The sequence below is a fragment of the Geotrypetes seraphini genome, chromosome 2, assembly GCF_902459505.1.
Source record: "Geotrypetes seraphini chromosome 2, aGeoSer1.1, whole genome shotgun sequence".
NCBI classification, from domain to species: Eukaryota; Metazoa; Chordata; class Amphibia; order Gymnophiona; family Dermophiidae; genus Geotrypetes; species Geotrypetes seraphini.
Window position 1 is genome coordinate 147148513 of NC_047085.1, and position 27044 is coordinate 147175556.

Sequence of the window (27044 nt, forward strand, 5' to 3'; positions counted from 1 at the left end):
GTGCTGAGTTGAAGTAGAAGGGAGAACCAAGGTTGTCTGGGCCACCGAGGAGCTATCAGAATCATGGTGGCATGTTCTGACTTCAGTTTGACTAGAGTCTTGAGAATCAGAGGAAACGGAGGAAAAGCATAAAGGAACTGATTCCTCCAGTCCAGTAGAAACGCATCCGCTTCGAGACGTTGAGGGGCATAGATGCGGGAGCAAAACTGAGGCAGTTTGAAGTTGAGAGGTGACGCAAACAGATCTATCTGTGGAGTTCCCCAACAGGCAAAGATTTGGCGAAGAGTAGGAGAATTGAGTTTCCATTCGTGAGGCTGTAGAAGACGACTCAATTTGTCCGCCAAATAATTGTGTTGACCCTGAATATAAACAGCTCTGAGGAAGATGTTGTGAAGAATTGCCCAATGCCACAATTTCAGAGCTTCTTGACAGAGAGAGTGAGAGCCCGTCCCTCCCTGTTTGTTGACATAATACATGGCTACCTGGTTGTCGGTACGTACAAGAATCACCATGTCGTGAAGGAGATGTTGAAAAGCTTTGAGAGCATAGAATATCGCTCTGAGTTCCAATAGATTGATATGACACCGACGGTCTGCTTGAGTCCAGAGACCCTGAGTGCGAAGACCGTCCACATGAGCTCCCCATGCGTACATTGAAGAGTCGGTTGTGAGGACTTTCTGATGAGGAAGAGGGTGGAACAGCAAGCCTCTGGAAAGATTTAAAGAGAGCATCCACCAACGGAGAGACTTCCGCAATGAAGGAGTTATGGAAATCAGTCGAGTTGGTGGATCCACTGATTGCTGCCATTGGGATGCCAGTGTCCATTGAGGAATACGAAGGTGAAGTCTGGCAAAAGGAATCACATGAACTATAGAAGCCATGTGACCGAGCAGAACCATCATCTTTCGTGCTGGAACAGTTGAAAGTTGGAAGAGTTGTTGAGAAATCTGAAGCAGGGCGGCCTGACGTGGTTGTGGAAGGTATGCTCTCAGATTGATAGTGTCCAGAGTTGCTCCTATGAATTGGAGAGACTGAGAAGGAGTCAACTGAGATTTGGGAAAGTTGATGTGAAATCCCAAACTTTGTAGAAAAAGAATAGTCTGTTGGGTCGCTGCAATAACCCCTGAAAAAGAGGGAGCCTTGATGAGCCAGTTGTCTAGGTATGGAAATACTTGGAGACCCTGGTTGCGAAGAGCTGCAGCCACGACCACGAGACATTTTGTGAAAACCCTGGGAGAAGAAGCCAATCCGAAGGGGAGAACTCGGTACTGCAGATGAAGGCTTCCTACTTGGAATCTGAGGTACTTGAGAAATGCTGGATGAATAGGGATATGAGTATACGCCTCTTTGAGATCGAGGGAACACATCCAATCCCCTTGGTCCATTAAGGAATATAAAGTTGGCAGTGTGAGCATTCGAAATTTCTCTTTGACTAGATATTTGTTGAGAGCTCTGAGATCCAGGATCGGTCGCAAATCCCCCGTCTTTTTGGGAACTAGAAAATAACGGGAGTAGAATCCCAAGTTCCTTTGGGAAAGAGGAACTTCCTCCACAGCTCGTAGGAGAAGCAGAGCTCGAGCTTCTTGGAGAAGAAAGGGAAGATGCGACTGATTGGAAGGACACTCTCTTGGATGGCGATCTGGAGGCACCTGAAGGAGCCGAAGAGAGTATCCCTCTCGTAGGATGGTAAGCACCCAGAGATCTGATGTAATGAGCTCCCATTGGTGATAAAATGTGGAAAGGCGACCCCCTATGGGGAGGGGAGAATTTGGAAACAGAGAAATTTGAATGCTCATGTCGAGATTGTCAAAAAGACTGAGCAGGCTTGGTGGCAGCAGGAGTCTGAGATTTTTGTTGTCGCTGTTGTTGAGGAGGATGACGAGGAGGAGGTCTTGAAAAAGCAGGAGTCGTTTTCTGAGGATAACGACGTGGAGTCTGTTTGAAACCTCTAGTTGGTGCAGGTTTAGGTTTTGGTCGAATGAGGGAAGCAAAAGAGCGTTCATGTTCTGAAAGACGCTTGGTAGCTGCCTCAATAGAGTCATCAAATAATTCATTTCCCTGACAAGGTAAATTTGCCAATCTATCTTGAAGGTTGGGATCCATGTCCACAATACGTAACCATGCTAAACGACGTATGGCTACAGCAAAGGCCGATACTCGAGACGAGAGTTCAAATGCATCATATGAGGCTTGTAATATGAAGAGTCGTAATTGAGAAAGAGTCTTAAGGATGAGCTTAAATTCTGAAAGACGAGTGGTAGAGATATCCGGGTAAAAAGATGGTAAAATCTTCAGAAAATGGTTGAAGTAGGATGTAAAGATATAGCTGTAATTAAGAACTCTATTTGCCATCATAGAGTTTTGGTATAAACGGCGACCAAACTTATCCCTGGTACGACCTTCTCTACCTGGAGGAACTGAAGCATAGATTTTGGAAGGATGTGCTTTCTTTAAAGAGGATTCTACTACCAGGGATTGATGAGATAGTTGAGACTTTTCATAACCTTTACATGGAACTGTTCGATAACGGGATTCCAATTTAGATGGAATGGCAGTGATGGAATAAGGAGTCTCCATATTATGAACAAAGGTTTGTTTCAGAACAGGAGTCATAGGTAATCTGAGGGACTCTTTCGGTGGATGAGGAAGCTCCATATCTGCTAAATATTCAGGAGTATATTTAGAATCTGAATGAAGATCCAGTTTGAGAGCTTGTCCCATATCAAAAATAAATTTGGCAAAAGAAATGGATTTGGAATCAGACGCTTCCTCAGGAGATACACTGCGAGATTTAGGAAGAGCTGAGTATGAGGGAGAAGCCTCTCTAGAATATGGTGAAAGTGGTTCTGAGTCTAGACTTAGAGTCACAGAAGAAGCTGCTCTGTGAGGTAGAGTAAGAGAATGTTTTCTCTTCAGGCTCCTGGATGGAGAAGTACCAGGTGTACGTGGTACAGAATGAGTTGAGGTCTGTGGTGAACTGTCTCAACGGGGTGGCTTCGATGGTGGAGTCTTCGGTCGAGAAGGACTTCGAGTCGATGCGCGATGGTGTCGAGATCTGTGCTTCTGCTTCGAAGAATGAGGCAGAGAAGTCTCGGTATCCAATGCCGAAGACTCCCTCCGAAGCTTGGGAGCAATAGGTCTCGAATGCTTCGACCGGTGCTTCGGAGGAGGCGAGTCTGGAGAAGAATCAGACGAAGAAATTTTCTTCGGTGTCCTGGATCGGCCTTGAGATACTGGAAGCTCTGGTTGTGTGACAGGCTGATCAGTCCGAGGCAAGGTCGAGGACGGGACTAATTGAGCCACTAAGGAGGAAATCTGAGTGGTGAGTATAGATTTCAGCATGTCCTCCAGCATCGGCACCGAGACAGAAGATTCTGACCTCGTAGGTGCAGCAGTACGCTCCGAAGAGGGCGACCTCGAAGGTGAGTATTCCCTTATCTTGGAGGTACGCTTGGAAGATGGACGTGCAGAGGAGTCTGGTGGCTTCTTGGGTACGGTACCTGAAAGAGAACCCGGAGACTTACCCCCCATAGAAGACTTCGCAGATGGCACCGTCTTCGAGGGAACCGAAGCAGGTAAGGTCGAGGCCTTCGAGACCGAAGCTCCAGCCGGAGCCTGGGTCGAAGCCTTCGCGACCGTAGTCGTCGATGTCGTCGGAGTCGAAGCCTTCGAGACCGGGGCAGCCGCCGAGGTCGAAGCAGAATCCGAAGGTTGCTCCATGTCTCTGAAAAGTTGAAAAAATTGAGCGCACCGGCATCGAAAAGCCCGTGGAGTAAGAGTGAAACAACGGTGACAATCTTCTGGGGAATGAGTGGGACCCAGGCACTGTAGACAGCGGCAGTGGGGATCGGTGACCGAAATCACATGATTACACTGGCGACAACGTTTGAACCCGGTAAGAGGCCGGGACATGGAAAAAATAAAGTCCGTGTCGAACGAAAGGAGCAAATGGGCCTAGGCCCAAGGCTCACCGGCCGGACACGAAATCAAAGAAACAATTGAAACTTTTTTATTTTATTTATTTATTTTTTTTAAGAAAAGAAAACGAAAAAGAAATAGGAGAGCACAGCGACCGAACTTAACTGAAAGAAAAGAAACAGCCGCGGTGAATAGAAGGCAATGCTGCAGAGATGTAGAAAAACGTGTCTTCTTGTCTCCGCGGAATTAAACGAACTGAGGATCCTCTCAGGAGATGCGCCCTCTAGTTCGGGCGGGAAGGCACGCGCGCATGCGCAGTACAGTGCTCGAAAGATCGAGATCTTCAAGCAAGTTTGCTTTCGAGGCTGTCCGCTGCGGGGCTCCGTCGGTGACGTCACCCATGTGTGGGAATATGCTGCCTGCTTGTCCTGGGATAAACAACTATACAAAAAATGAGATTGCCACTGAAATGTAGCTAGAAAGCAATGACCACAAACACAGTCTAAGCAACAAAAATCATGATCTGCAAGCCCTGATGTTAGAGGTAGATTTGGATATTGTTGCTATCACAGAGACATGGTTCAGTTGATTTCCATGGATGGGATGCAAGCATACCAGGTTATAATCTTTTTAGGAAGGACAGAGATAGATGAAAAGACTCTCTATGTTACGAACAATATCAAAGCAACTGAAATGAAGGGGGCCTGGAAAAAGGAAGAAGCAATATGGATCATTCTGACAAGAGAAGATGGAACTTCTATCTACATGAGTGTTGTCTACAGACCTCCAACACAATCACAACAAATTGATAACGATCTGGTTGCAAATATCCAAATGTTGGGAAAGGGGAGGTGCTGCTGCTGGGTGATTTAAACCCATCAGATATAGATTGGAAAGTTCCATCTGCAGAATCGGAAAGAAAAAAGAGATTGTGGATGATTTTCAAAGTGCTCTGCTCAGACAAATGGTGACAGAACCCATAAGAGAAAATGTGACACTGGCTTTGGTGCTCACAAATGGTAAAAGTGTCTCTAATGTATGAGTGGGTGCCTGTATGAGAAGTAGCAATCAAAAGGTTTGGTTTGATATAACAGCTAAAGTGGAGGGTAGCAACACAAAATTCAAAGTCCTGGATTTCAAATGTGTGGACTTTAGTAAAATGGGGGGGAGTACTTGAAGAAAGAGCCGATAGAATGGGAGGACATAAGAGAAGCTGAATAGTGGTCCAAACTGAAAGGAGCAGTAAAAACGGCTACTGATCTTTATGGGAGGAAAATAAAAATAGAGAAGAAGGAAACAAATGTGGTTCTCCAAATAACTATCAGAGAAAGTAAAGAAAAAGAGTTGGTGTTCGTGAAATACAAAAAAAAAAACCCCTCAAAAAGAGGAGTACAGAAAGGAATACCAGTTGAAACAGAAAGAAACTAAGACAGATATGTCTGGCAAAAGTGCAAGCAGAAGAGCAAATGGCTAGAACAGTAAAAAATGGGAGAACATTTTTTTCAGGTATATTAGTGAAAGAAGGATGACAAAAAGTGGAATAGTGAGACCAAAAGAAGCTATGAACCGCTATGTGGAGAGTGATGAGGAAAAAGCAAACGTGTTAAATACTTCTGTATTACAGAAGAAAATCCAGAAGGACCACTATAGGCTGACAAAGATACACATAAGAATGGAATGTGTTTATGAACAACTTGAAAAACTGAAGGTGGATAAAGCCATGGGACCATACGGGATTCATCCCAGGTTACTGAGGGAGCTTGGAGAGGTTTTGGCAGTTCCTCTTAAAGATTTGTTCAAAAAAACCTTGGAGAAGGGATAGGTTCTGTGGGATTGGAGAAGAGTGGATGTGGTCCCTCTTCACAACAGTGGTCATAGAGATGAAGCAGAAAACTACAGGCCGGTAAGTTTCACTTTGGTTAATGGAAAAATAAAGAAGCATTGCTGAAGGAAAGGATAGTGAATTTCCTAGAATCTTTTTTTTTTTTTAAATAAATCTTTATAATAATAGTGCAACACATATGAATCTGAACGTAAAACAAATCAAGAAAAGCACTTTGAACTTACAAATATTCAAAAGTAATCTTTTTCCCCCACCCCTTTTACTTAAATCAATAATATAAATGCAATTATTCTTCCAATAACCAACTCTTATTTAAAGTAGTAATACATTCCCAACCCCCTCCCTCCCACCCTGGATGTGTAAGGAAATCAGACAAAAATTAAAGAGAAATGACAACTATATAGAAGCAATAAAAGATAAAAGATGTCAATGGGCCCCACACCAAGTTAAATACATTACTATGCCCGATATCTCAGCATTCATTTTTTTCATATTTGTAGCTGGAACATAAGCTCGCCCACCAAAAAGGAAAGTTAAGGCGATCATAGTTCTTCCAATTACATGTTATAATCTGCATGGCTATTCCCGTCATAATTAAGAAAAGCCGGCATTTATAACAATCCACAGGGGGGTTTAACATGTACCGTATTTTCACGTAGATAACGCGCACCCGTGTAAAACGCGCACACGGGTATAGCGCGCGAAAAACACAAATTTATGTACAGAAATTTTTATATACCGCGCACACCCATATACCGCGCATGCTGCCCGACTCTCCTTTCGCCCGCCCCGACTCTCCTCTCCCCCTTGAAGTCCTGTCCCCACCCTGAAAGCCTGATGCCCCCCCCCCGACGTCCGATTCACCCCCCCCCCCCGCAGGACACGATCGGGGCAAGAGGGAGCTCAAGCCCTCTTGCCCCAGCCAACCGCGGCACCCCCGACACGATCGGGGCAAGAGGGAGTTCAAGCCCTCTTGCCCCAGCCAACCGCGGCACCCCCGACACGATCGGGGCAAGAGGGAGCTCAAGCCCTCTTGCACCTCCGACTCCCTGACACGATTGGGGCAAAAGGGAGCCCAAGCCCTCTTGACCCGCCGACTCCTCAACTCCCCGACAATATCGGGCCAGGAGGGAGCCCAAGTCCTCCTGGCCCTGGCGACCCCCCCCCCCCGCTAGTTGTTCGGGCCAGGAGGGAGCCCAAACCCTCCTGGCCACGGCGACCCCCTACCCCCACCCCGCACTACATTACGGGCAGGAGGGATCCCAGGCCCTCCTGCCCTCGACGCAAACCCCCCCCCCCCCAACGACCGCCCCCCCCCAAGAACCTCCGACCGCCCCCCCAGCCGACCCGCGACACCCCCATCCCCCCTTCCCCGTACCTTAGTGTAGTTGGCCGGACAGACGGGAGCCAAACTCGCCTGTCCGGCAGGCAGCCAACAACGGAATGAGGCCGGATTGGCCCATCCGTCCCAAAGCTCCGCCTAATGGTGGGGCCTAAGGCGCCTGGGCCAATCAGAATAGGCCCGGGAGCCTTAGGTCCCTCCTAGGGGCGGGGCCTTGGGCACATGGTCGGGTTGGGTCCATGTGCCTCAGGCCCCGCCCCCAGGTGGGACCTAGGCTCCCGTGCCTATTCTGATTGGCCCAGGCGCCATAGCCCCACCATTAGGCGGAGCTTTGGGACGGATGGGCCAATCCGGCCTCATTCCGTTGTTGGCTGCCTGCCGGACAGGCGAGTTTGGCTCCCGTCTGTCCGGCCAACTACACTAAGGTACGGGGAAGGGGGGATGGGGGTGTCGTGGTGGTCGGCCAGGGGGGTCGCGGGTCGGCTGGGGGGGCGGTCGGAGGTTCTTGGGGGGGGCGGTCGTTGGGGGGAGGGGGGTTTGCGTCGAGGGCAGGAGGGCCTGGGATCCCTCCTGCCCTTAATGTAGTGCGGGGTGGGGGTAGGGGGTCGCCGTGGCCAGGAGGGTTTGGGCTCCCTCCTGGCCCGAACAACTAGCGGGGGGGGGGGGTGTGGGGTCGCCAGGGCCAGGAGGACTTGGGCTCCCTCCTGGCCCGATATTGTCGGGGAGTTGAGGAGTCGGCGGGGCAAGAGGGCTTGGGCTCCCTTTTGCCCCGATCGTGTCAGGGAGTCGGGGGGGCAAGAGGGCTTGAGCTCCCTCTTGCCCCGATCGTGTCAGGGGTGCCCCGGTTGGCTGGGGCAAGAGGGCTTGAGCTCCCTCTTGCCCCGATCATGTCGGGGGTGACGCGGTTGGCTGGGGCAAGAGGGCTTGAGCTCCCTCTTGCCCCGATCGTGTCCTGCGGGGGGGAGGGGAGGTGAATCAGACGTCGGGGGGGAACTATGTAAAAAAATTTTGTACAACGCGCTCACGCGTATAACACGCAAGGGTATGCGCGGTACGTAAAAACCACGTATAACGCGCGCGTTATATGCGAGAAAATACGGTAATAGTGTTCCACATGTTATGACTTCATAAGTCAATGGAATTGATGACTCAAGTAGAACATTAATTTGACCCCCATATCGACTTCCAAAAATTAAGTATCAAAGGACAATAGAATAACAGATGATCCAATGTCCCTAAATCAAGATGACAATACCAGCATCTATTAGATTTAGAACTGTCCAACTTTTGCAAACGAACTGGGGTCCAAAAAATCCTATGCAACAAAAGAAACAATGTTTGTCTCATAGATGCTGATGCTGTACACCTCATCCTCCCTGGAGGAAGTAGAAAACATGAAAAAAGGATCTGCAGAAGTTGTAAGAATGCATTGAATTTTAGTTGCCAAACATTAGACCAAAGAAGTGCAAAGTGATGCATTTGTGGAGTACAAATCCAAGGGAGCCGTATGAGATGAGAGGCTGATATGCACGGACGGGAAGAAGGGCCTTGGGTTAATGGTGTCTGAGGATCTGAAGGCGACAAAACAATGTGACAAGGCAGTGTCTGTAGCCAGAAGAATGCTAGGCTGTATAGATAGAGGCATAACCAGCAGAAGAAAGGTGTTGTTGATGCCCCTGTATAAGTCATTGGTGAAGCCCCACTTGGAGTATTGTGCTCAGTTTTGGAGGCAACCTGGGCTCTTTCCAACTATTCTGAAGGCACCTGAAAACTTGGCTATTTTAAAAAATGTAAATTACCGCTTCCCCTTACCACCAACTCTCACTGTACTTCCCTTTTAATTTTTGTAAACCATGTCAAGCTCTATATTTATAGAGAAGGTGTGGTATATAAGCTTAAGGTTTAGTTTAGGCTGTATATGGCTAACAACATAAAATGACTTGAAGCAATCTAGAGGAAGGTGACTAAAATGGTAGGTGGTTTGTACCAAAGGATGTATAAGAAGAGACTCTAAGGCTTGAATATGTATATTCTAGAGGAGAGAAAGGATAGGGGAGATACGATATAGACATTTAAAGGTATTAATATAGAACCAAATCTTTTCTAGAGAAGGAAAAATGGTAAAACTATAGGGCATAAATTGAGGTTGTGAAGTGGTAGACTTAGGGGTAATATTAGGAAATTCTTTTTCACGCAGAAGGTGGATGATGTTTGGAATGCCCTCCCAAAAGAAGTGGTAAAGATGAAAATGGTGACGGAATTTAAAAAAGCATAGGATGAATACAGAGGACTTCTAATTAGAAAATGAATTGTATAAATTTAAGAACTAAGGCTGGTACTGGGCAGGCTTGCATGGTCTATGCCCGATATATGGAAATTCGGTTTAGGGTGGGCTGGGGAGGGCTTTGACGGAAACTCCAGTAATTTGGAACCTGAGGACAGTGCTGGGCAGACTTTTATGGTCTGTATCCCACAAATAATGAAATAGTTCAGATAGGGTGGCGTGAGCTTCGATAGTAACTCCAGTAGTTGGAACATTAAGTACAGTAACAGGTAGACTTCTAGTCTATGGCCAAGAAATAGCAAAGAAAAAGGCAAATTAATTTAATCACAAATTTATAATGTATGTAACTATTGGGCAGACTGGATGGACTGTTCAGGTCTTTATCTGCTACTAAGTTTTATTATCCACATTGAATCTTTATTGAAATTTGCAGAATATAAGAAATATAGTGTAGTATTTAGTTACCTGTTATATTTTAAATTCTTTATTCATTTTTGCACATTACAACAAGTGTAGCAGATAAACTCAAATGAACTTATAAATACACACTTGATTAATTCTCACATAACACTAAGTATAACATTTCATTACAAATTAATATTCTATAATATTTTGAATATTATGTAATAAACCTATTATTTAAACTATTCTTATTAAATAGAAAATCCTCCCCTCCCATCCCATCACAATATTACATACAAGTACCATTACAATGAACTATTGATATAATCATATATTATGAAATACTAAAAATAAACACCCCACCCATATTTCCCCTCTAATCAAATATCTTATCTTGGGAAAAGTTTATCATTCATTACAAAAATCTGTTAATGGTCCCCATATCTTCTGAAATTTACCAAAATATCCTTTTTGTGTTGCTATTGTATGTTCCATTTTGTATATATGACATACAGAATTCCACCAAAAGTTATAATTTAATCTGTCATACCTTTTCCAATTGTATGTTATTTGCTGTATTGCTACTCCAGTCAAAATAAATAAAAGTTTGTTATTTGACGAGATTTGGCTTCTTGCTCTCATTGTTGTTCCAAATAAAATAGTATCATATGTTAAGGCTACCGGATTTTCCAACATCCTATTTATTTGAGGCCAAATTGATTTCCAAATTAATAAAATATATGAACAATAGAATAAAAGATGATCTAATGTCCCAGCTTCAAGATGACAGTGCCAACATCTATTAGACTTAGAGCTATCTATTTTTTGTAAATGAACAGGGGTCCAAAAAGCTCTATGCAAAAGAAAAAAACCATATTTGTCTCATAGATGCTGACACTGTACATCTTAACCTCCAAGACCAAAGTCGTGGCCATTGAGATGCATTAATTTGATGCTTAATCTCAATGCTCCAAATGTCTCTCAGACCATTTTTTTGGTTTTTTATTTACAAATCCAGATATTAATTTATACCACTGTTATACCTGTTATAGATCCTCACTACCAGATTAGGGTTGTCGATGATTCCCGGATTTTCAGAAAATTCTTGATAAGTAACAATATATTCCTTAAATTTTTCTGCAACACAAAGGAAAAATCATACACACTCAATATATATAATAACAGTGATGGTCCAATAAGTTGTAAAACTTCAAATGACAAGCATCAAGTGTGAACTCCCCCTCCTCCACATAACCCTACTGCTATTCATGTGTTACTTATAAGTTACACATGATAAAAGATTCTACTGATTCTCCTCAATGCCTTGCAGGACCAATTCTCTCCAAAGCAAAGTTCTTATTGCTGTAAAATGCCTAGAGCCCCCCAGTGGTTAGGCAAGAAGCAAATACCGTATAAATAAAGTTAATGTGCCAAATAATTGCTATAAAAACATAGCCATTTATATTATCTATAACCCTTGTGGTATGCATAGGATACAAAGAATAGTTTATAGCTGAACACAGTCCTTCATCCTTACTGCTTGCAAAGGGGAGGTACCACTGCTCATAAGAAGCAATACAGACACTGAAGTTCACCCTTACTGTGGTGGAGGAACTTATTTCTCACAACCTAAATATGTCATCGCCTGCATGCACACTGTTCATTATAATTTGGGGCTGGGACAGCCTAATATATATGTTTGACTTATTTTTGCTGTACACCGCCTTGGATGAATTTGTTCAAAAAGGATGTAAATAAATCCTAACAAATAAACAAGCCAGATCCCTCCTTTAATGTTCTCAAAACAATAAACCACCTATCCCCTATTAACAAAAGAAAAAAAAACACACTTATCCATCCTTCTCAAAGTACCCCAGATGCCATCATTATCTTCATTAGCTCTGAGGCCTAGGGAAGGTGGGGTAGTCTCCTCTGAGACTAATTCTTAGTGCTATTCTAGCACAAGTAGGACTTACCACAACACCCACAGCAATCCCTTCCTATAGAGGTCTGAATGAGTCACCTTCACAGTGTGCCAGAAACAAGCCCATCACTGGACAGACAACTGCAAGATGAACCTTTTTTTAAGCCTCCCATTTGTTCTTTCTTTCCTTTTAATTTCTTGCCCACCTTTTGAGATTTCTCCATTTTCAGTGAGGCCACCACAGAGGGAGAGAGTGACATCAGGCATGTCTATGGCGGAGTCTGACAAGCACTCTGTACCACTATCTGCTGCAGCACTTCCAACAGACTGAGGTGACTGGGAGCCTGACAGAGTATCAGATTCCATCCACTGCCTTGAGCCAGGATCAGATTCACTATAGAAAAAGAAAACATTCATCAGCTATGCATACTGTTTTTTAAATTTAGGAAAAAAAATGTAGGAAAACAAGCAAAGTATTGATACTGGAGTGATGGTTGCCTAAACTGTTTGCTCCTCCTCCAACTACTATTTATTATTTCTATAGGGCTATCAGATGCACGCAGTGCTGTATATTAAACACACAAGAGATGGTTCCTGCTCAAAAGAGCTTACAATCTAATTATTAACCTGAATCTACTAAATGTCTGTGGCATCCATTGTCAAACAACCGAGATAAGTCCCAGATGGTGGCTTAAACATCCAACAACAATGTGAACTTGCAATCTTCAGGTGTCAGTTGTGGCAAATGAATGTTGTCCATCTCGGTATGAGTGGAACTGGGCATGCGAGGGAATTGGAAGGGTGGTGGGTGATCTTATTTTATAGATGTACCTTCACATTGGCTGTAGTCTACCAAGGCACTATTGATGGGATGGATGTTCTAATAATGAAGCGTGTGGATCTCGCTTTCTGTCTTGTCTACTGTCCACTGGGAGTGTTAGCAAAGGATAGCTTGGGTTTCTTGAATTTATTGTTGTTGTGATTAGATCTTTTTCGAACTGTTATTGTGAGTGATTTCAATATGCCCTAGAACTCAGGTGGTATGCGAGGGAGTATGTTTTTTAAGGCGATGGATGCAATAGGGCTTAACAATGGATCAATACTTTAACCCATGTGGCAGGTAACACACTGGACCTAGTGTTTGCGCTAACCTCTCTTTTTGCTCAACCTCGTCTTTTTGTTAAAGGTTGCAAATTATTCCATTTGTGGATGGAGAATGGAAAACAGATTTCGGGATAGCTCATTTGATTGGAAAACGGATTTCAGGGAACTCATTTGAAAAAATTGATGTTAGCTGTGGGTGAGATACTGTGTGCCTGTAAATCTACGATGTCAACGGGGGACATTTGTCCACCGGAGATACTGAAACGCCTTGTTAGTAAAATTATACTGGGCATTACATCTTTGATGAATTTAATGTTAGAGGAGGGTGAGGTGCCTGATGTGTTGAAAACTGTGATTATCAGATCATTGGTGAAGGATAAGAAATTGGGAGTAAGGGAGATAAGTAATTTCATCCGGTGGCTTCTTTACCAGTGCTTGCAAAAGTACTGGAGAAGCTGGTTTATTTACAACTTGACAGGTACTTACAGGAACAAAGAGTCCTTGATGATCATCAGTATGCCTTCTGAAAGCATCACAGCACTTAGACCCTGTTGGTATAGATGCTGGATGAATTGTGGAATGGTTTGGATGGTGGAAGGAAGTATTTAGCTGTCTTTCTCGACATCTCAGCCACTTTCGATACGTTAGACCATTCAATTTTACTAGACAGATTAAAAGGTTGTGGCATCAGAGGGGCAGTCATGAAATGGTTTTCATCATTTTAGTGTTGGCGGCAGCAAGAAGTGATGGTGAATGGGATACTATCTTGTTGTAGAGATGTAAGGATGAGCATTCCTCAGGGATCCAACCTTTCAGCCACCTTGTTTAACCTTTATCTTGAGTCACTTTAAGCTTCTACAGGGCTTTGGGGTCTCTTATAGACTCTATGCAGATGATATACAGTTGTTCTTTCCAATTGAAGGGATTTTGAAGGGGCAGTGCAGCAGTTACAGTTGATAATGGCAAGGATAAAGGGCTGGATGGATTACAATAGATTAAAGTTGAGCATCCAAAAACCCAAAGTTATGTGTTTTGGAAGGGCAATAGGGAATTATATTCTAGACTCAACTGAACTCTTAGATATACCTGTAATAATTTCTACAGAGATAAAGTACTTAGGTGCTCTAGTGGATTCCTGTTTGACTTTCAGAGAGCATGCTCAAGCAAAATTATTCTGTTTTTTTAGGAAGGGGAGAGTAGGGTAGGGTTCGGTTGGGGGAGGGGCATGGGGGGCAGTGGGGGGATCGCAGCAGCAGGAGGAAGTGATACCTGATTTTTGGGGAAGGGAGGGGAGGGGTCAGTTCTAGAGAATGACACGGTGACAAAATTCATCACCGTTCCCGTCCCCGCGGATAACCGCGGTAAACCATCTTCATGTCATTCTTTAAAGAGAGAGGGAAGAATCAGAGTATAAATGGCCACAACCACTGACCCACAAGCTTTGCTTTGAAGAATGCTGGTGTAGAAGGACTGAGGTTGAAATAGACACTAGAAAATGACATGGGATTATTTCCCGCGGTTATCCGCGGGGACGGGAACGGTGATGAATTTTGTCACCGTGTCATTCTCTAGTCAGTTCGAAGGGTCCTGGGGGGGGGGTCAGTGCAGGGAAAGTTTGCAGCGGTAGGAGAGAGTGGGCATCCCTCATGCTGATTTTTTGATACCAGGGTTATTCGTCCGAGAGGGGGGGGGTGGCGTTGGCACAGTACGGCATTTTTTTTTTTTTTTTAATGGGCACATTTGTGCCCATAGAAATAAAATGGAAAAAAAACCAGGCAGACCTGTCGGGTGTTTCGGGTCAGTAATACTGATCTAATTCTTGCATGCAAGGTTTAGCAATGATTGTTATATGATCAGAGACTTGAGTGCATCTAGCCCTTAGTTGTTTCACATGAACGTAAATTAGCCTTCACCAAGGAGGATGTAATGATACTGGAGTGATGGTTGCCTAAACTGTTTGCTCCTCCTCTAACTACTATTTATTATTTCTATAGGGCTATCAGATGCACGCAGTGCTGTACATTAAACACACAAGAGATGGTTCCTGCTCAAAAGAGCTTACAATCTAATTATTAACCTGAATCTACTAAACGTCTGTGGCATCCATTGTCAAACACTGTAAAAACAACTGGAGATGTAGAATGGTTTAGTTGACTTTATAGCTACACTGGAAGATTTGGAGAACCGCTCTCACCTTGAAATATCCAGTTCTGTGGAGGAGCTCAAGCAACCAGAGTACACGGATTGTGAACTAGTGCAAAAAATTGCAAGTTTTATCCTATTGATTAGAGATGCATCAGTGCAATCTGAGTCAACTGAAAATTGTGCATGCACAACATGCCTTGAGTAAGGCACACACAAATTTGGCCAAGGACATTGTTGTATGCTTTCAGAGTTACAAATTAAAATAAGTTATTTTTTTGGAAAGTCTGAGCTTCCTCAAATATAGTATGGGAGACAAATGAGGTATCTGTTTACCATGTTGTAGCTGCTGAAATCCTTAGATAACAAGGAGAGCTGTGGAGACTTTTCACGATGCTGAGAGCTGAAGGGATTTTCTTGTTCACTCATTTTCACCAGATATGGCCAACTCCATTGCATTCAATCAAAAGAGGAAGCTCAACAATTTTTGATTGAAGGTGAACGGGATGTACAGTTTAACAATCAAAGGAAGCCTGCCTCTGTGATGGATAATCCTCAAAGGCAGCGCATTTCCAGTAAAGAGTCTCACAGGGACAGAAATTTCATCCCTTCCCGCCCATCCCCAAAGAAATCTAACTCATACCCATCCATACCTGCTAAGATCTATTTCATCTTCACAATTAATCTCCTCCATCTCTACTTGTACCTGCAGGAGTCGACACTATTATTTACTTGCTCGCAGCCCTCTGTTTCTTCTCAACCCCAACAGCCTTCTGTGTTTTTTTTCAATGGTATTCAATATTCAACCAATGAGTGTTCCAAGCTTGCCTCCCTGGGCATTCCAAGCCTCATATTGGAGATTTTAAATACACTCCCATGGGAATCCTGTGGCAACTTCTTCTAAACCTGTGGAATAACCGCAATCCCCATTTTCAAGCAGCTCTCTAGCCTCTAGTGGGTGAGGGAGGCTCTGCTAACAAGCAACTGATGCAGGGGTGTCTTCCCCCATATTGACTATTTTATTTGCACTCTGGTCAATATAATCTAATTTTTCTGAATCACGCTATGCCTAAACAGGTTCAAGGCAACTTACAAAATATGGAATTACAGAATGTATGCAGAAATTAGGTTCTTACCTGCTAATTTTTTTTCTTTTAGTCTCTCTAGACAGGCACAACTCACTCATGGGTAATAGCTCACCATGACTAGCAGGTGAAGACAAACTTTTGGCTGTAGTACAAGTCAGCTGTGCAGTCCTTATACACTCAGTCTGCCAAATAACCAAGCAGAACTAAGAAACTAACAAACATGAATTATAACAGCAACAACACTCCTCACAGGAGCAACAACTAACAGCTCACCAACTACATCAGTTGATCCAAAGGCCGCTGCTCTTTTAATCTCACCTACCCTACTAAAAACATGAGATCTCACAGATAATACTCAAATACAGGAAGTTCAGTAAGCTATTAAAAAGCTAAAACTGGCCTGGATGGCATGTCCTCTAACTTTTAGAAGACTTTATCTTTTCTTGTGGACCCTATATTACCCTATATTACCTTAAGTTCTACAGGGAGGCCAGAATAACAACCCTACCCAAACCAGGAGAAGATCTAAAATTATGTAGTGCATACAGGCCGATTTCCCTTCTCAACCTAGATGTGAAGCTTCTGGTGCATCCTGACTACCAGATTGAATGTGTTTATAGGGGACATTGTTGGTGAGGAGCAAAAAGATCGAGAAGAACTACAGGTGATAATGTAAGATGTGTGCTACACCTGAACTGGTATGAAGGGGGTGTTGCAACTGTATCCTCCTGTACAACAGCTGTTCGTGAAGAGGAATCTTAAAATTGTCTTGCAGGCCCCGAGTAAGGCTCTGTACAAGCCCTTACAAGAGGTGTCGCAGATGGATCTTACTGTTAAGATGGTTTTCCTGGTAACTATTGCCTCAGTGGTCTTGGAGTTCCAGCCAAGGCTGGACATTTCCCTGGCGTCACCAAAGCTATGACCGAAATCAGAAAGACACCTTCCAACTCATGTGTAGGAGGAGAAACTGAGGAGAAATAGCATAGTCCAGTGATACAGAAGGTGGAGTCGAAAATGTAGATGAAGCCTTCAACACAAAACACTCGAGTAGAGATGAATAGCCCACCGATTCAAAACTCGTATGTCTTTTGCACTAGTTGAGTGCAGTTATAAAATTAACCTTCAAACTACATGGACAAAGACACGTCTAAAATGAAATGCACCCCTTTCTATTATATTTTGAGCATATGTTTTATAAAATTAACTCTGAAACTACATGGACAAAGGCACATCTGAAATGAAATGTATCACCTTTCTAGTATATTTTGTGCATATATTTTATAAAATATATAGATTAAGTACAAACCCTGCCCAAACTCAACCACCAGAGGAATATCCATGCTTATTCTGGAAACAAGAATTCACAATATCTTTATACAACCGTCTTACATCCCATTCCAACATTCATTCAGCAGTTTTCTAGGACAATCAGTATAGTAACATGAAGAATATAGTATATACGATCAGCTGCCTATGCAGACTTACATATGTGGGGAGAAGTAGTATCTTAATGCATTCTGCTTCATTTTTTCAATCAAGTTCCTTATATTCAACTTGATGTATTTTATCTGTTCTATGTATTACTTCTTTCCCTGTACCTTCTATAATCACAGTTACTTTTTATAAATATAAATATAATTATTGTGGAAATCTCAGACCCATAAACCCGTGAATGGTGGTATCACCATAATGAGGTTCAATTAGGGGACCATCATAGATTTTCACCGTCCCTCTGCCATCCAAATAAGATTAATGTGAAAAACTAACTAAACAAATGGAAATGATTTTAAAAAAATTTTTGATAAAAAAACAAAACTTATCTGTGAACTGGATGGTATAATATCACTGTTGAGCCTCATCGGTGATTATAGTGCAAGTGAAATGTAGAAAACATTCGTTGCAGTTCCTTGAAACTATATGCTTGTCCATCTATGCTTGAAAATCTATGATGGTCCCCTAATTGAACCTCATTATGGTGATACCACCATTCACGGGTTTATGGGTCTGAGATTTCCACAATAATTATATTTATATTTATAAAAAGTAACTGTGATTATAGAAGGTACTGTTTAATACATCATCACAGGATTATTTATAGACTTCTCTCCATATTTAAAGTGTCAATCAGGTTACTTCTTTCCCTACCATGCCAGTATTTTCTGCATTATATTGTAAATGCTTTCTGTCTTTATCTGTTTTTAAGTTCATTATTCTAATTTGTATTTTATCTGTATCCCATCTATTAGCGCACCTTGTTGTGAACTGCCTAGAACTTTTTTGGTACGGCGGTATATAAGAATAAAATTATTATTATTATTATTAGATCTATTAAAGTTAGACTTACTGAACATAAGTCTAAAATTAGTACTACAACTGAAGAAGCCCGTTGGTACAACACTGGATACAGCATGCCCATGGTATCCATGATCTTAAATGGCATATTTTAGAAGTTGTGGACAGTGGGAGGCTGGGTGGTGATGTCTCAAAAAGATTAAATTTTAGAGAACAGTACTGGATTTTTAGATTGGAAATGGTGGAGCCTGGCGAGCTGAATAAAGAAATCGAGTGGATGACGCTTGTCTGATCCAATTGGATGAATGAAAGAGTTGATAACATGATCACAACTTTGAATAAGTTTAAATAGATGCTGCAGCCACATTTGTGCTAGAAGCCAGAATAAGGTTGGGAGAATGAACAGAAAGGTATAAATTAGACTTCTCCAGTGATGCACGCTAGCTTCAAGTGAGAAATGGAAGATTAGGAAAATCATCTTTCTGTTAGTCCCTGAAGGATTCCATACGCTAAGTGTTCAATCCCAACCTGCAGTCCGGGTGTTGCAGAAATTTACATCTTTTCTGAACACATGCTACACTCCCCCTTGTGTGAGAATCGATAAATAGTTCAGTCCCAAAGCCTGCAAATCTAGGACAAGGGGGTACTGGTGAGAATCCCCCATCAACATAAGTAATTCATGAACTGATTTGCTCTGCAAAATATCAACAAGTAATAAACAAGCACAAAGGCAACTCAGAAAAACATTGAGGAACAATTTAGAACTAACCTGCTGGGTGAAACAAGCACCACAAGAAAGGCCTTCGGTAACGAGCATACTCACAGAAGACTCCCCAAAGGGTCTGTCAGCTGTATGGAAAATCTTTAAGTCTGTAAGGACAGTTAACCAAGGCAGAAAGGAGCAGGCTATATCAACAACTGAATGTACACAGAGAGGGCAGGTCTTATGGAATCCCCCAGGGACTAACAGAAAGAAGATTATCGAAGTTATAAACCTGTGCTTCCATTCTGTTATGTCCCTTTCGGATTCCATACTCCACACGATAACTAGGGAGGGACAGAAGAACCTGCCCTCAAAACCGAGGTCCTGAAAATGGCATCAGAATGCGCTGCTACTTCCACATGGTAAAGCTGGGTAAAAATATGAAGCAAGGAGCAAGTAGCCGCCCAACAAATTTCATTAGGATGAATCTCCTGAGACTCCGCCAATGACACAGCCACAATTCTCATCAAGTGCGCTTTAAGCGAGATCGGCAGCTGCTTATCACAGGGTGATGTAAGTTGCAGAAATGGCCATTCAAATCCATCGAGCAATCGAAGATGCTGGCCTACTATGGCAAGGTGCAGCAGTGAGAACAAAAAGGTGATCAGACAGCCTGAACTCATTAGTCCTTTCCAAATAATGGATCAAGACCCTCCTGACTTCCAAGTTACATAAGATCTGATCTTTGCGTCTGAAACTGTTGGTTGAAATGCAGGTAACCTAATCTCCTGGTTGACATTAAAAGCAGAGACCACTTTCGGCAAGAAGGAAGGTATAGTATGAAGAAAAAAAACCCGTGCCCAAAATACAGAGAAAGGGTTCCCTACACGAAAGAGCCTGAAGCACAGTGTATTCCGTTGTCTATTTGGAAAGGGGGAATTTGCAAGAAGTGGGTGACCAACTGTAGAACCAGAATATGTCTAAGAAACATCCACCTAAGTCCATTCATGGACTGAAACAGGTTCAAGCATCCTGAAGTCTAAGAGGCGCTGCAGAATATCGCAGACCCTGGATTCTGGTGTCGTCGACTTGCCGAAGTTCAGAAACCAAGCCAGAGGCAGTAAAAGGAGGATTAACAAGTGTCCAATGAAAGACAGCCTGCGAGTGAGGAAGCCACATCTGCCCCTGGCAAAAACGGCACTTTCTTCTTATTTTTTTTGGGAGGGGGAGGGGGGCGGCATAACCACTTCACAGGAAACTGAGAATTCCTGGAATCAGAAACGTGATAATGGAGGTGCAGCCCTGGGAATGTGTCTAGGAGGGAAAACCTGAATATCCTTGATGAAACCTGTGGGAGGAACAAAGAGAACTATGATCCCCTCCCGATGTCCAGTGAAACTGGTTCATAGGGAGCAACATAGGGTAGCATTCACCACACCTGAGTAGCAGTCATCCAGACCTATTCAAACAAGAATCCGGCCCTTGAAAGGACAGCCGCTGAAGAAGATTCTCAAGGAAGGGGTCTCATCTAATGACAGGTCCAAAAAGTTTGATGTTCTGATTCTGCACCAGCAGAACATGTACTAAGACTCTAAGGAGATCATAAAGGTCACCTAGCACCACACACACCAACCCGCACCAGTAGAGAATAGGTATGTACCACAGAGGATGCACTGCGCAGGCCGGAATGACAAGCACACATCATAAATGAAGTAGCCACAGCCACTCGGCTACCTAAGGATGCTAGAAAAGAATATTTTGTATCATAACAGCCTCCTGCGATCCTGAGAGTCCTGAAACTTCACACCCCATCACAAGGGAGGGCTGCGCACTGGAAAACCTGCGCCATGGCAGAAACTACCTCAGGCAGGTGAGAAAGCGTAGACATAACTGTAGCAGATCAGAAAAAATTGTCAGGGGATCACATTGTTCTGAAACCAGACCCAGGAGCTGTGGATGGAATGCAAAAGGCACAGAAGACTAGTCTAGGACCAAAGCCTGGAAAGTGGAAAATCCAAATGAAGCTCTTGCAGAATATCAGCCGTAAAGAGGCAGACAGAAGCCGCTGAAAATGTGAAGGATCAACATCTCCAAATCCAGATGCTTAGTAAAGCCAAGGAGACCAGTCTCAGCAAAGGCATCAGCTGGATCCAAATTAAATACAATGGCAAGAGACAGAAGAAACATAAAATCTGCATGGCAAGTACTGCAATTGAAATCAGGCAAGGCCAGACAAAAGAGCTCCCAAAAGGAAGCTTCACCAGAAACACATAGACCGAAAAAGCTCAGACGCGCCTGCTGGCTGCATCAAACAAGGAGCTGAATAAAATCCAGTGATAAGGTCCACTCTGCAACCATAGCAGGGAATTGTTAAGGTACATGCGGCGCGTCAAGAGAGTCTCCAGACTCAGAACGCAGATGTACTGTGTCAGACTCCAGAATTGACCCTGGACAAGATTTTCTTCAGAAGGCATGGACCCAGGCCAGAGCCCCAACCCAAGAGGACGAGGAAGCTAAGTCCGAAGCTCCTGCCCCCTCCCCCTGTGTGCTACGGCATGCAGTTCAAAATCACCTATGCGGCGCCCATCTGGTACAATTAAATGTCCAGGAAGGTCTGATGAGAGTTGAGGTCAAAGTCGTGGAGGCAAGAGGAACCCCCACAGCAGGCCTGACCGAGTCTGAGGTCAAGGGTATAGTCAAGGTTTCCATACCGAAAATCTCCACTTGAACTCGACAACGTTTGAGGGCTCGAGGTTGAAGGGTAGCACAGCGAATGCACGACTCCGGGCAATGGTCAGGCCCCAGACACTGAAATCACCAGCGGTGTGGGTCAGTGAGGGAGATCGCACGCTGGCGGAGATCGCACACTTCTTGAAGCCCGTGACCGGAAGGGACATAGAAGGGAAGATAGCCGCCGCAAAGTTGAAGCCCGCAGGCTGAGGACATGCGACAGACCCCACCAGTCAACAAAAAATAACTTTTTAAATTTTTTTTTTCCAATTTTTTATTCATTTTTAATATACTTACAATAAGTGTAACAGAATTTATAGCATTTTAAACACAAATACAATACTTAATAATCTGTTAAAACTCTATATCAGAATTTATCCCCCTCCTCCTACTTAATTACATTCTTATAATTTTTTTTTTATAACAACTAAAAGAAAAGCACAGCAACCCAGTAATAAGAAAAATTAAACACGAGCCGCGGTGAGAGAAGGCACGAAGCGAACTAAGTTCAGCGCATAGCGTCAAAGACGGACTACTCGGCTCCACGGAAAACTGAGGAGACACGCCCTGTGCTGAACAAAAAGACACTCACGCATGCGCAGTGCAGCAGACTCGAAACTTCTAAAAGTTTTCTACAAGCAAATCTGCTTGCAAGGTTGTCTGCAATCGGGCTACGTGGATGACATCACCCACATGTGAGAATGGACTGCCTGCTTGTCCTGGGATAATGAAATTTACTGATTCTCACACTAGAGGGAATGTAGAACGTGTTCAGAATAGATGCAGATTTCTGCAACACCTGGACTGCGGGTTGGGATTGAACACTTAGCATATGGAATCCAGAAGGGACGTAACAAATCTGGTTTTAAGACTGTTTTTGTATTCACAGGGGGAACTGCCTTGAAACAGCCCTGTGTGGGCGAAACATGAATTTGTGTTGGTCTGACTTAGTTCCCCAATGCCAGGGGTAGGCAATTTCGGCCTCGAGAGGCTGAGCCAGGTCAGGTTTTCAGGATATCCACAATGAATATGTATGAGAGGGATTTGCATGCACTGCCTCCTTGAGATGCAAATCTATCTCATGTATATTTATTGTGGATATCCAGAAAACCTGACCTGGCTCCAGCTCTTGAGGACCGGAATTGCCTACCCCTGCCCAATGCGATTGAGATAAGCTGGTTTTTCAAAACATATTTTGAATAAACGCAAATCATATGTGCATGAGATAAGCTCTTTTTGAAATACTTTCTGAATATATGCATATAATTTGCACAATATATGCAAAACATATACTTTCTAGAATTGAATAAGATTGCTGAATGTAAATTGCAAGAGAATTTGAATGTTGAATCAAGCTTCCAGTGAGGACTGATGAAGAAGTCTTGGTGATACTGCTTAAACTTTTAGCTGTTTCATCGGAGTCTACTATACTGATGGTCCTAGGAAACTACTGAGTTAATGTTGGAATGGGATGCAAGACAGTTGTATGAAGATATTGCTAATTATACATCCCTGAGTTTTAGTTAAATCAGTGCATTTATTTCTATATGTATTCACATACAGGTTGTCTGTGCAAAGTTTTGTGTACATATACCCAAGCATTGTTACAGATTGCTATTTCTTCTTGAAAAACATTTTATGTGCAACAAAATAACTACTCAGACTGTAATTAGCTTCAGCTTCTAAAGCTGGGCTTCATACATGCCTTTCCAGCTTATTATCAGATATGACACTTATTTACACATTCTAACTATTTTCACATGAGACAACATGGAAACAAGAGTGAAAGATACTCTCTAATTCAGAAATACCTTTTGGGAAAATAGAGAGCAGCAACTTCAGGTTCCAAACCCTTTAAATCATCCAAGTAGATGTCTTCAGGTCCCTGGTGTTGGCTCCTCTTGCATACCCCTGTTTACACAATGATATAACTATTACAATAGTATAATGACCTTCCACCAAGCCAGAAATTATGAGGTTTGCAAGAATTAAGACTATTTTTTTTTATAGTTGACCAAGAGTATAATATTTGGGAACCACAGAACTCTAGCTACAGTTATGACTTGGATGGAAGACCACAAACTGAAACTCAACCCAGACAAAACTAAATTCATCCTCCTAGAAAATAACAAAATCCCAACCATAACCAACTTAGAAATCAACTCTATCAACTACCCTTTGCAAACCACCCCAAAACTTCTAGGTATGATTATTGACAGAGGCTGCACCATGCAACCACAAATTAACAAAACAATACAGAAATCTTTTGCAGTTATGAGTAACCTTAGACAAGTCCGAAAATTCTTCGAAAAAACACAATTTAAGCTCCTAGTACAATCTCTAATCCTAAGTATCCTAGACTATTGCAACATCCTCTACCTTCCCTGCCCTGCAATAATGATTAAACAACTACAGACAATTCAGAATACAGCTCTGAGACTCGTCTATTCATTGAAAAAACATGATCACATTACTGAGGCATTCATCAATTCTCATTGGCTTCCAATCCAGGAAAGAATACAATTTAAATTCTACTGTATACTATTTAAAACTATAAATGGAGACAGCCCAACCTACCTAAACGACCGCCTCATCCAAACCACCTCTACCAAGCATAGAAAAACGCACACCCCATTCACTTACCCCCCAATCAAAGAAGTAAAACGGAAAAAACTATACAACGGACTACTGGCCACTCAGGCAGCGAAGATAGACAACCAAGTCTCCAACCTATTGACAACAACCCCAGACTACAAAATGTTCAGAAAGGAAATAAAAACTATACGCTTCAAGAAATCCCTTAATAAAGCTTAATACCATGATAAAGCTTAACTCACCTCTTACCATCCCCTCCCTAACCCCAGATCCTACTTTTCCCTCTCTTGGAAACCTTCTCTAATCTAACGTTGTAACCCTTCTTCCATAACTCTTTTTGTAATCCGCTTTGAACCGAAAGGTAATGGCGGAATAGAAATCTGTAATGTAATGTAATACTTTTTGCAAGTCTCAAGATAGCCCGTATGTGTTTGCGCTGGTGACTTCCTACTCGATATTGACTCGTGGGACCATTATTTCAGTAAAAAATTTAAGAGCCAACTAGGGAGGTGTGAGGGGTGTGAGAATATCTTGCTGTTGCCCTCGGATTACACCTGTTATAGTAGGGAACTAACCATGCTGTATCCTAGGATAAGCAGACAGACAGTATATTTTCACATGTGGGACTCTCTAGCCAGTAGTGCTGCCTGATTCAGAAAAAAATATTTTGATTCTATTCAGCCTATTGAATCAATTTTTCAATTCTATTTTCCTGCCCAATTGGGTGTATTTTTCCAAACATCCTGGTTTATTTTATACCCTCTTCATCCCCCTTTGCCCTCTCCTACCCACACTGGTGCTGTGGTGTAAACAAAATAAACAAAAAAGACTTTTTCTCTTTCAGTTAAATCCTAGCTCACATTCACGGTCTAACAGGATACAAATTTAAAATCTGACACACTGTAATCACAAAACAGAAAATAAAATAATTTTTTCTACCTTTTGTTGTCTGTTCATTATTCAAATCATGTTGGTCCCAGGCTCTGCGACAAACGTCTTTTTATAACTCGCCTGCCAGGGTCTCTTGCCCATTTATCATTTTCTTCTTTCTCCGTGGTAACCATCCATCTTCCATCTCTGTCCTCCCCTTCCATTTCCCTTCCCTCCTCTGGAGGTCTGGCATCTTTCCTTTTTTTTGTCTCAATTCCCGTACCCCACCATCCCCATATCCAACATCTCTCCTTTTCTCAACTACCGTTTCATCCAACATCTCTCCCTCCTTCCCCATCATCTCTTCCTTTCTCTTTTTAACTAACCTCCTATCCAGTGTCTCTATCCCCCCTCTACACCATCCCTTGTGTCCAACTTCTCTCCCTTTCTGTTTCTTCCCTCCCTAAATCCCATTGTCCACCATCTCTCTCCCTTCTCCTGTTTTTAGATCCATTATATCTTCTATCCCTCCCTCCATCTCCCCTCTCCATGATCTCCCCAAGTCCATCAAGTTCATCTCTCCCATCCATCTTCTCCCCATCTCTCCCTCTCCAGTCCAACTCCCCCAAGTCCATCTCTCCCTCTCCCATAAGTCCATTTCCCTTCTCCATGATCTCCCCCCACCATCCATCTTCCCCCTCCACCAAATTCATCTCTCCCATCCATCTCCCCATCTCCAGTCCATCAACTCCCCCAAGTCCATCTCCTCTCTCCCCTCATCTACCTTTACTTTGACGTTACAACATATTGCCGGTGGTGGTAGTGATTTAGCGATCCACTCCTGCCGCCACTCCTTGCGTCTTCTCTCCACTGCGGCCTACCCTCAGTGAAAACTTCCTGCTTCTGCTTGGGCGGCCAAATGGAGTGAAGTCACCCAGAGTAGTGGCAGGGTAGTTAATCGCATTCGCTACCGCCGCTTTTGCCTGGCCAGAGAGGAGAGGAGAAATACTTCCGGCCGGGAAGGAGAGAGTCTTGCTGCTGCCGATCTACATGGAGAGACCCATTCGGGCTTTCCCTCTGCCACCAGAGTCCTTGCTTCTGATGTAACTTCTGGTTTCGCAAAACTGGAAGTTATATTAGATGGAAGGACTCCGGTGGCAGAGAGAAAGCCCGAACAGGTCTCTAGCAAGTGGGATGACAAATCAGTAAGTTCAATTTTTTGCCAAAACAAATCGATTCAAATCGAGACACCCGAAGTGAATTGGTGAATCGATTCAAATCGTGAATCAGGCAGCACTACTAGCCAGAAACAAAAGGGAGGATAGTTGGCTTTAAGTTGAGAATAAAGTTTGTAGAACTGCTTAGTTGAATCGACTATCTCGGCTGGAATGGTTCTCCAGACAGTAGTGTGATGTGAAGGTATGAACTGAGGACCAAGTTGCTGTTTTACAGATATCTTCATGGGAATGTAACATAGGTAAGCTACTGAAGTCACCAAAATCACAATAGCCCTAACCTTATGTGCTGTGACACGACCTTCTAGTGTTGGCCCAGCCCTAGCATAGTAAAAGGTATTACAGTCCGCAAGCCATGGAAAGATAGTTCTCTTGGTGACATGGAATCCAAGTCTGTTTGGATCAAATGAGAAGAACAATTGAGTGGAAGTCCTGTGAGGTTTGGATCTACCCAAGTAGTAAGCAAGAGCACGTTTACAGCCCAGTATGTAGAGTGCAGTTTCATCAAGGTGAGAATGCGGTATTGGAAAGAAAACAAAACTACAGACTTGTTAAAATGAAAATCTAAGATG

General features: G+C 43.2%; 1 protein-coding gene across 4 annotated transcripts in view; it reads right to left on the reverse strand.

Annotated features, from left to right (window-relative positions):
- LPIN2 (lipin 2) overlaps nt 1–27044 on the reverse strand; it is a 293670-nt gene that overhangs the window by 116992 nt on the left and 149634 nt on the right. For all 4 annotated transcript variants that reach the window (XM_033933961.1, XM_033933960.1, XM_033933962.1 and 1 more), the window contains 3 exons: nt 23584–23683; nt 11920–12107; nt 10833–10926 (listed from right to left, as the gene is read on the reverse strand). In XM_033933961.1, coding sequence (XP_033789852.1) covers nt 10833–10926; nt 11920–12107; nt 23584–23683 — 382 coding nt within the window. The remainder of the gene's footprint in view (nt 1–10832; nt 10927–11919; nt 12108–23583; nt 23684–27044) is intronic.